Source organism: Hippocampus zosterae, chromosome 5 (genome assembly GCF_025434085.1).
Source record: "Hippocampus zosterae strain Florida chromosome 5, ASM2543408v3, whole genome shotgun sequence".
Classification (NCBI taxonomy): Eukaryota; Metazoa; Chordata; class Actinopteri; order Syngnathiformes; family Syngnathidae; genus Hippocampus; species Hippocampus zosterae.
In genome coordinates this window covers 5,698,466-5,708,885 of record NC_067455.1, presented here as the reverse complement: position 1 = coordinate 5,708,885, position 10,420 = coordinate 5,698,466, and the positions used below count along the sequence as shown (strand labels likewise).

Genomic DNA, 10,420 nt, shown 5'->3' with positions numbered 1-10,420 from the left:
CAAACGCTTTCAGCAACAAACGTTTGAACAAAAACAGCGCGGCAACGTGCAGACACAATATAACACTGTTCTATCATATATTCTTTATCCTCTCCAAAGAATAACTTGGAGCTTGGAGCAATGACTGCCTCATGTCAAGCCATTGATTGCAGCAAAACAAAAGTTACATTTCTTTCAGTGCCATTTAATTCGGTCATTGCTGTAGATTATTATTTTTTTGTGGGGATGGGGCAGTCTGGAGAAGATGAATGGTGTTTGAATTTATTTTAATTGAGAGTGATTATTTGTGATATGACCCCCTTGAGTTATGAGCATAGTTTCCAAACAAACTCAACTTGTATCAAAGGCAGCGCAAGGCATGGGCTAATATTTGCTTTTAACGGGATAACCGTGAGGAAAAATGTTGCTGTATCATTCAAATTACAGCTCCAAAAATTTTTTTTTTTTTTACATTGAACACAATTTCATTTTGTTTAAACGTCAGTCAATATCTGTTAAAATAAAATCAACATAAACATTGTGTTATGTGGGTCAGTGTCCCATCACTGGTGACTGGAGAGCTATTTTTACAACATACCTAGAGGCCACTCGTGTCATTGGGGCTAACAAGTATCTGCTGGAACCATGAAGCTTTTTTTTTTTCAAACCCTGCACATTAATCAACATAGCTAAAAGACATCAGTGAAGTTTGCGCAGTTGCTCTCTCATCTTCCTCCCTCCATGTCTGAGAAAGAGAAAAAAAAAAGTTGCTTGGCCTCCCGTCAGGACCTTCAAAGGGTGTCTCATTTAGCGATCTCTCTATTGAGCCGTGCTAAGAAGTGCCCTCAAAAAGCAAGACAAGAGTGTATTGCCTGTGATGATGGGGGGGTCTGTGTGGTTGTCGAAACCTCAACTCTTTATAACTACGGCATAGTGGTCGTCGGCCCAAAGCGCTGTGTTGCAACAGATGAACTATCATGACCTATTCCCAAAGTAAGCACCGCAAGTGGACTTAGTTGAAAATGTTTATTGAAGATGCACGCTAAAAAAAAATCAAAAAAAAAAGAGAAGCAAAGAAGCATCCAGCTGATAAGGAAGAAGCGTCCAGTCGATGACACGCGGGGGTCTTCTTGTTTTTCATGTGATGAGCTGCACACACAAAGGTACAACTTTTAACACACAAGTCGAGCCTTGAGCGGACGTGCACGTGCGACACTCACAGACTTGACGGACTGTTTGATGAAGTCTTTCCTGCCGCTCAGATCGTGATCGGGATACGTGTCGAACACCTGAAAGGGAACAACGGATGAGACCGAGGGCGCGGCCGCGGGTCGCGGCGGCATTCGTTCGCGAGGAGAACGCACCCTCTGGCAGATGTGCTTCATTGTCCACTGGGCCAGGTCGGCGTCTTTGAGGAGCGTGCACACAGTCTCCTTCAGCTCATCGTCGCTCGGTGCTCGTTTGATCATCTTGATGAGCGGCTCGTCCTCGTCCGATGTGTCGTCGGCTGCCGTGGAAGCGAACGTGAGGTATGTTAAAATTCAAGGGCCATGTTGCGCTGACACCACTGCTCTCACCTGTGTTGGTGTTCTTGCTGCTGCTGCTGCTGTCGGCCTTCTTGGTCTTGGGCGCGGGCTTCTTTTTCTTGGCCTGACAAACAGGAAGTGATGTCACACAGGCAAACGGATAAAGCCGCAGTATGGTGAGTTCTTCTGTCTTTTTTTTTTTTAAACCTCATTGATGTCCGAGTCGTTGTCAGAGATGTCTCTCTTGACCCGCTTCCTTGGAGGTGGAGTCTTCTTGGCGGGAGTTCTGGAGGGCTTCTTGGAGGACATTGACAAATTGAAAGGCGTGCACATGCCGGGTGAATCATTGATTCATTATTCCTTTATGGCTAGAAATACATTTTGATGGAGTGGACCAAAACTGGTCCACTAAAAATCCCATTATAGTGTTGGGGGGTGGGGGTGTCCATTAATGGTTTCAACCCTCAGTCGGGAATGAGTGAATGATTCTCAATGTTGAATCGCTTGAATCGGATTTTTACGTACTGTACTGTTATGCGACGCTTGCGCTGAGACAATTAACTGAATAACTGCCTGTGTTGACAATGACTTCAAATTTGTGGTCTACAGTAGACCTCCACCTGTCTGCTGTTCCGCATATGCGACAGCACCTTTACTTTTTTTTTTTTAGATAGTTCCCCTGCTTTTATTTGTCCCCTTCAAGATTTAATGAGTGTCGATTTGTTGCGGTTGGCCCTGGAGTCTATTCCCATGATTAGTCGGGAGGTCCTCGGGGTAAAACAATCCATCTCGTAATGGCAAGTAATTAAATAATTGACAGAGGCGGGCAATTGTTTTCGTACAGTTGTAAACGACGTGTTGTCGTTGATGCATGGGCACAGACGACGCATCCAATAACAGCCGACCGAGTCCAGCTAAACAACCGTCTAAGATGGAAATCATTGACTCTTTCCCAAATGACTACAATTTTTTTCTTTTTTTTAAGCAGACGACTACATAGTTGATGAAACGATTCGTTGAACAACAGTTAATACAGACCAAGTCATTGGCAGTCTTGGGAATCATTTTGAGGTTTTTGGACTGACTGAGCGGGGACCGACTCAAAGGCAAAAAGGAGTCGTCGACTCATGACTAGAATCGAATTAAATCCGTCTGTGTTGGAAATCGTTGACTCATTCCCGACTCGCTCTCACCGTGTGCATTTTGATCGAGTGGACTACGAAGACGATGAATTGAACGACAGCTAATATAACCAAAGTAGTCCAACTCAAGGAATCGCTGCTCGATTGGTCCTCTTACCTGGTCCTCTTCTTCGTCCCGCTCCTCATCATCATCATCCGTACGGGACGACTTGTCTTCCGTGTCCGAGGCTTTGCCATCGGGTACCTTATCTTCCTCTTCCTCCTCGTCGCTGCTTGAGTCCATGACAATGGCTTTGGACTTACTCGGCGCTTTGGACTTTTTGGGGCTGGACGAGGACGACGACGAGACCCGTTTCCTCTTGCCGTCGCTCTTCGTCTGCTTGCTCTTGGCGCCCGAGTCGGCGGATGTTTTCTTCCTGGACCGCTGCTTCTTCTTCACGGGAAGACGCTGGAACAAACAGAGGAGGGAATGAGCGTGCCCAATCGCAGGTCACATGACTTGACTTCGTTGGTCAAAGTTGGGAAGGACATGACTGGACAAGTCTTGTTTCCATTTGTCCTGGTCTACGAGACGGTGTGCACATTTACGCAAGTCTGTTTTGACTTGACCATGGTTTGTCCATGGTTTTGTTTTTTTGTTTTTTTTGCTTTGACTTGCGAGCAAACATTTGAAATATGAGTAGTGTCTAGTGCCATTGGACTCAACAGTTTGGGATACGTGACCAAAATGAGGGGAAATAACTGTTGAAAGCAAGGCTTGACACTCTTCTTAGACTTTGCTGTCAAAGTAAACATCAAACATCTTGTGCATTGCTATGATTCATGATTTGAGCTGTCCCACCACTAATCTTCCATCTGTGCTAGTCCGCTTGACTTTTTAAGTCGACAACATCTCACTGATTTTGACGCATGGACTTGGGGAATCCCGTTCGAGTTTAGTGGTACGAGTTTCCATCTGAAACTTGTCAGCCAATGGGAGAAGTCCATTCACGAGCGCCAAGCAAATGAGAAAAAAATCAATTTTTACCCGTTTACTCTCATTCAAAGGGATTTTGGGAGCAGAATTTCGATCGGCGAGCATTTGAGCCAGGGGAAAACCCACCTGGACTTCCAACTGTCAAGTGACGACTGGACTTGTTTGAAACTTGACAGTTTAGACTTGAGACTTAGCAGTCACGCTGCAACCCGGAAAGAGCAGCACAAGAGCAATCTTGTGCTAGTGACGTAGCAGTCGCTGACCTTTCCGCTGTCCTTGGGCTCTACCAGGAAGGTCATGATCCTGTCCACCAGTTCTGACTGCGTCCCTTTCTTCCCCAAGTCCAAAATGCTACAAACCAGCTTGAGTTTGGCGTTGGTCAAGTGGGCGTTCCTGCAGCAAGCGTCGGACGAGCGGCGCGGTTAGAGCGAGCCAGCACCGGAGCCAAATGTTGTGAGCTTACTTGAGAAGTTTGTCTCGCTTCTTGAGGTACTCCTCGCTGCCGGCGGAGAAAGGGAAACCGTTGAAGAGGCGCAGGTTCTTCTTGACACTCGCCATCTGTCAAAGCACACGCGTCAGAACTTTCTCTTTGACAATTGAGAGTGACCAACGAAATGGGAAGGTCCGACCTCGACACTCGGCTAAAAACCCTTTTCTCATTGGGCAACATTTACACAATCTTGTCTTTTGGTCACAAGAGAACCTGCACGAGCAAAACAACGTGTCTCCGACTTGTTCTCATCTTTAGTAACCAATCAGGACAACATGACCAATTCTGACCCAAAAAGTCGAGAGAAAAAAGGAAAGCAGTCAAGCAGAAGAGTGACTTTGACCAGCTGTTTTTGGTCCTCAAAATAAAAACCCGTGAACGGGCTTTTGGTGTTTAAAAAAAAAAAACCTCTTTACGGAAACGCAACGTGCGCAGATCGGACTCACTGAACGGCGCACGGTGAACATTTCGACATGGCCTTTTGCTACTTAATCCATCTACGACAGTGGTCACCAACATGGTGCCCGCGGGCACCAGGTAGCCCGTGAAGACCACTTGAGTAGCCCGCCAGTGCCTGGACATTGTGATTTGCTAGTAGAAATTATGATTTAAAAATGCAAACATTGGCAGTACTGTGAGACATTTCGAAACACGATCAAAGTCTGACAATTTAAATCATCAAGTATTAAAAATAACACATCCTCATATTATTGAAGGTATTTTGGACAAATATGTTATTTCAGACGTGTATCAATTTGGTAGCCCTTCACACAATCGGTACACATGAAGTTGCTCTCACCCTCAAAAATGTTGGTGACACCTGATCTACGACATCATCTTTGCTCACAACGCGCACACAAATTCTACTTCTTCCTCCCTTTTTTTTTTACCGTTACCTGTTTGGCGGCTCCCATGGCTCAATTTGTACGAATTCCAATTTCTCTCCATCACAACTGATCTACTCCAAAACTATGCTGAGTTCAAATCGAAAGTGATGCTAGGTCGCCCTCTGCTGGCATCTGTTAGTTACTACACCACTGAAGTTCAATTCTTTGGCTCGTGAAATGATCCGATAAAATCTTTGGCTCGTGAAATGATCCGATATTGATTTCAATCTTTTGATACCACCTCAGAAGAAGTAGAAACAAGTAATTAAGTACTTGTCGACAGGCAAAGTACACCCCACCCCCACTGGACTTTCCTTACCTTTCCTGGCCGCTCAAACAAGATGGCGTGCAGTGGCTTAAGTTCTTCGGACTTGAGTTTGCCGATCTGGAAGTTGATGCGCGGAATGTCTCCCAGCTTGTCGCCGCTTCCTGCACGCGCGCACACGGCATCAGCGCCAGCGTGGCCATGCTTTGGCTGCGGCAAAAGGCCAACGTACCTTGTGCGATGGTCAGCTCTTTGTGTTGGGGCACCTGCATGTCCAGTCGCTCCACACTCTTCTTGGTGCGCTTTCCCGCCACGCAGAGCTCATCTTCGGACACCGGCGCCGGATCATGTTCCCCCAGCTGCACAAGAAGCCCGTCTTTTTGGCTCGCCGTGCTTTTCTTGTCACCCGACTTCTTGTCTTCCTGCCACGTCTCCGGACGCTTTGCTGTTGCTTCGGGCGATGAAGCTCGCACACCTGATGCTTTCTTTGCCATGTAACTCGTATCTGAGCACGCACATCAGAACCATCATCATCATCATCACCACCATCATCATCCTCCTCCTCCTCTATATCTACGTCTTGTTTGATAGCGAAGTACTGGTGATCAATTTTGGGATGTGTTGTTAGTTTCATGATGACGAATGATCATCGTTGTGAATTTTTTTTTTTTGCCTCCGAGCTACTCGTTGTTGAACAGCAAGTTAGGGAAAACTACATCAACATTAAGCATTGTAAAGTTATGTTAGGTTCACCTGTAAAAGTTATAGTTTATTTAGGGGTCAACATGAAATTTCAGCTCAGAGCTGAGTCATGTATGTACAGTACATGTACGTAATCAAACGTGTGTGGTCCATCACGTGATCGTATTTTCAACTTGCTCATTGAACGACGGAAATGTGCATGACTGCAGATGGCGCCAACATCCAAAATTGCATTGGGACAAATTATATTTTTTTGTATGTCTTTTTTTTGTTTTTGTAAAACGCCGTGTAAAGGTCTTGCTTCAGGACTGTCAAAATAAGATCATGTAACATTAAGACGTACGTGATCTCATTTGTTGTCATTCAATGAAATTCACCTTGCTGATAACGACACGTTCTTGTTCTTGGCGTGTTCCGATCGACGTGATTATATTGTCTATTAATTTGGACTGAACGGGAGTTAGACTGACTTGGCCTTGGCCGCCGTGTATCGTTTTATGTCTTCAGCCTGGCTGCTAACACGTTAGCTTCGGTCCCCTGTATTCAAGGTTCCGAGTTGGCGCTCGATTCAAGACAACATTTGAGAGGCCTCCGGAGGCCGTCAGGAAGTCGAACAAAAGTTGGCTTACATGGACTGGACGTTGTTCTTTGTCGTATTTTGTTTGCGTCACTGTGTGTAGCGTCGTACAGCTCTTGTTGTCGCTCTTGGTCTTTATTTTTCCGTTTCATTCCCCATGGCGGGTACTTAGGGGGCGGGGCTAAAACTGCATCCTCGCCCCCGATTTGACACGAGAGCAATGACGTATAAGTTAGTCTTCTTCGAATACCGAAAGTGGCAGGGCGCTCGATTCGCTCCTGCCCCCAATAGGGCGCCAGCGATAACGCATCAATAAAGCGACGCCTCATTTCTCTTGACAGAAAGTCCGACGTTTTCGAATTTATTATTTGCCTTTCTTCTTACGCGTCACTCGTGTGCTGCTCAGTCAAACCTGTCCGGCAACAACAACAAACATTTTCTTCATGTATTTAACAATTTTGTTGAGTCAAAGGAAATGAGCAGATGAAATTAACTTTCTTGCCATTCTTCACGCAACACACGTCCTTCATTTTTATTTTGATCTTATTTCAACGCAGCTGATTTCCCCCACCCCAAAACCAACGACTCAGTTTTATTTTTCCCAAATGAGATGTTTTTGTTTATTTTTTCTAAACCCATCACTTCTTTGTTTTTGTTTTATATCGTCCAAAACGATTTTTATGTGATCTGCTGTGTGTCGTTACATTGGATAAGACAAACACAATATCTAACGTCACTCAACTCATTCTACAAGCACACACCCAAAATACACACATACATAATAGGCTGCATACAGAAAATGCGTCAAGGAGCCCTCAAGGACTACATGAGTAACCTGTGGGCCTATTGCAAAAATAGCTCACCAGTGATGGGACACTGTCACTCTCCAAGAATATTGTAGAAGTGATCATTTCAAAATGTGAACACTGGTATAATAAAGTCTGGCCAATTGAGATATATCTCGTGAGCTGGAATCCAGTTGAGATTTTGTGTGTCATCCCTAAAACATTTTAGCATGCTTGCTGGCTGCATCCAAGACGCCATATTGTCCGTAGGTGCGTGTGCGTGAAAATCGATAGCCGTTTGTCTACGTTCCCTGATACTGACAACCAATTTATTGTCTGTCTGCCTGTGCCCGATGAGAGCCTGGTGACCAATCCATCATTTTTCTACATGTCTTGACATTGACTGTTGGCCAATCCACCGTTTGTCTAAATGTCACCAAGGTATTCATCTCTCTAAAGAAGGTTTGCTCGTATGATTGTCATGTTCCACGTTAGCGGGGCGGTGGGAAGGTTCACGTGGCGAGCGCCCTTCCCAATGGACAAAACGGGAATGTTGTCATCAATGGGAACGGCAAAAGAATTGAGAGCGAAGCAGTCGGCGGCTGTTTATTAACGATTGATGAATTGGCGCGCTCTACACAGAGACAAAGGAGAACTTCAATGCTTGAATTCACCGAGCCGAACCCACTCGCTTGAACCTTGAACCGTAAAAACACACAAAAGAACACATAAAAGAACACAAAGGCGTTCGCTCCTTGGCCGCGTCGAAACGTCTTCCGCTTCTCAAGATTGTCGTCGATCATGTTGATTTAATCATCATAAAGAATTATCAGCAATCAGCCCCCCCGCCAAAAAAAACACATTCTGGTCATGTGACATCTCCTCACTTGGTCATCTCGGTGTCTTTGTCCATGTCCTTCTGAAACAACAACAAGATCAACTTGTACCTCTGCTGCTCACACATAAGAGCTCTTCAACTAACACGGAGGATATTTGTCACGTTTGTCACTGCTAACGTGTGTCACCTGACAAGCGACATACTTGGCTTATTGACATGTAACACCTATCCTTGTGACATGTAACGTGTGATTTTTTTTTTTCAAAATACACACTGTGCTCCCCTAAGGAAGCTTTGTCTATGACTGTCCCAACTTCATGTTTTCTTTACATCTGCGAAAACTGTCAAAGGCGACCCGGTGGACTCACACTCTGTAACCCCGGTTGGTCATTGACAAAAAAGCTCTTCTGATTCTGATGTGAGGTGTCCTATTGATGTGTTGACATGTCCAACTGATGTTTTTGTGATCTGTTGCAGTGACGTGATGGCGTGCCATATTGTCTCGATGACAGTACTTAGTCACATGACCTGACCCAGTGTCACATATTTCCCGACAAATGAGGTCGGAGTGTCCGAGTGACGTGATACGTGTCCATTTGACACGTGAAAGGAACCAGGTGCTTAAATGACCACTCCTAAGGACACGCGGCATGTCCGGTGAAATGTTTATATGCCGTGCGGCGTGTACAAAATGACCTCTCCTGGTGACATGTGTGATGCGCTCGAGTAATCTCGACATGTTGACATGTGGCATTTGACATGCATCCTCATGACATGTACCACTTGCAATGACATGTGACACGTATGGGGACTCACATAGGCGGGGGCAGAATCGGCAGTCCAAAGTCGAGAGTGCGTGGTGTACAGCGGGATGTCGTCATGATGGTTGTAACGCCCCCTGTTGCAGCAACACCAAAATATCTGCCAAGAAGAAACACCATAAGTGGAGGAGTCCTCACCGCCCCATGCTAAAATATAACCTTCCATCAGGGGGACATGGGGGGGGGGGATTCCAGAATAGTCAACATGTACAAACATGTACAGTACATGATCAAATGAGCCTACAGATGTCACTCTATGTAGGTGTAAAAAGCAGGACCGAAAAGGATTTGACATTCAATAATTCAGTAATTCACCCAAAACTTGACTGAGCTTCCCGAAAATCTAAATAAAATAACGGTTCTTAACTTTCTGCAAAAATCTGCAGCTGGAAACCCTCACGAGGCGCCTTTACTGCCATTTGTATGTATTATTAAATATTTTTAAAATGATACGCTAACCATGGCCATGAGCATGAGGAGGAGGAGCCCGAGGAGCAGAGCACCCAGAGCCAGAAGAGCGATTCCCCAACCGGGAACGTTGGCACCACTACCCGCTGGGATAGAGGTCTTGCTCGCAGCGCCCCCTGTGGTTACGGAGGTGGCGTTGGCGGATGTCGGCATGGATGTCATCATGGCGGTTGTGCCATTCCCGGTCGTGTTATTGGCGCCAGTGCTGGCGTTTGTTCCTGCGGAGACAGGAACCGTGGTGTACTGTCCGGTGTTGTTTGGCTGCTGCTTGGTTGTCATGAGAACTGTCGACATGTTGGTCGACGTGCCGGCGGCCGTTCCCGGGCTGCTCGTCGACGGCGACGGTGGGACTGTTGTCGTGGAAAAGCCTCTCATGATGAAACACACTGCAGTCATGTTGACAAACATCAAACTTGCAACTCACACGCATACAGAAACGCAGCTTGAAGTGGGAACTTCGTCCTGTGAGCTGACCTGTGATCCACATGGCGAGCATCGTTGTCGTCCACATTCTTGTGCTGTGTGTGCGTCTGTATGCATGTGCGTGTTCTCTTTTCAAGCAGACACCTGCGCAGAGGCGGCGCCAGAAAGGGGTTGGGGCCACACCCCATCACACCTTGCAGAAACACAGTATGGTCATGTGGTTTGTTATGGAAGCCCCCCTCCCCCTCAGGTGGATATGTGGGGGGCCATTGGTCCCACCCTCTGCACGCCCCTGGTCCCCTTGGTCATCAAATTGTGAGCGTGTGTCTGCGCGCTTATAAGTTACAAATTAAGAGTTAACAGTGATGGACAAAAAAAAGCAAATTAAAATAGAAAAGATTTCCGTGAAGAATACAAAACCAAAAAAACGGCAATGTTTAAAAAAAAGAAAACGTTGACTGATCGATATGACATTTTATGTTTTCCAAACGTATTCAAGTAAACAAAATATAGCGAAAATGCGCCTTGGTTTTAGCCCTTG

General features: G+C 45.9%; 2 protein-coding genes across 4 annotated transcripts; both read right to left on the bottom strand.

The window, feature by feature from the left end:
• Positions 1-991: 991 nt before the first annotated feature.
• LOC127601470 (protein DEK-like) lies at positions 992-6,759 on the bottom strand. The gene is made up of 11 exons (XM_052066744.1): positions 6,597-6,759; positions 5,498-5,770; positions 5,320-5,429; positions 4,087-4,181; positions 3,887-4,016; positions 2,805-3,095; positions 1,713-1,802; positions 1,557-1,629; positions 1,344-1,486; positions 1,200-1,268; positions 992-1,128 (listed from the first exon to the last, which is right to left on the bottom strand). The coding sequence occupies exons 1-11, from the start codon at positions 6,694-6,696 to the stop codon at positions 1,117-1,119; spliced, it is 1,386 nt and encodes a 461-aa protein (XP_051922704.1). The 5' UTR covers positions 6,697-6,759; the 3' UTR covers positions 992-1,116.
• Positions 6,760-7,114: 355 nt separating this feature from the next.
• LOC127601471 (uncharacterized) lies at positions 7,115-10,169 on the bottom strand. 3 transcript variants are annotated; one of them, XM_052066746.1, is made up of 5 exons: positions 9,931-10,169; positions 9,448-9,842; positions 8,984-9,088; positions 8,217-8,248; positions 7,115-8,027 (listed from the first exon to the last, which is right to left on the bottom strand). In XM_052066746.1, the coding sequence occupies exons 1-5, from the start codon at positions 9,965-9,967 to the stop codon at positions 8,000-8,002; spliced, it is 597 nt and encodes a 198-aa protein (XP_051922706.1). In that variant the 5' UTR covers positions 9,968-10,169; the 3' UTR covers positions 7,115-7,999. The 3 variants fall into 3 exon arrangements, with proteins under 3 accessions (XP_051922706.1, XP_051922707.1, XP_051922705.1); XM_052066747.1 differs by having other exon boundaries at positions 8,217-8,245; XM_052066745.1 differs by lacking the exons at positions 7,115-8,027; positions 8,217-8,248 and having other exon boundaries at positions 8,666-9,088.
• Between the last annotated feature and the right edge of the window lie 251 nt (positions 10,170-10,420).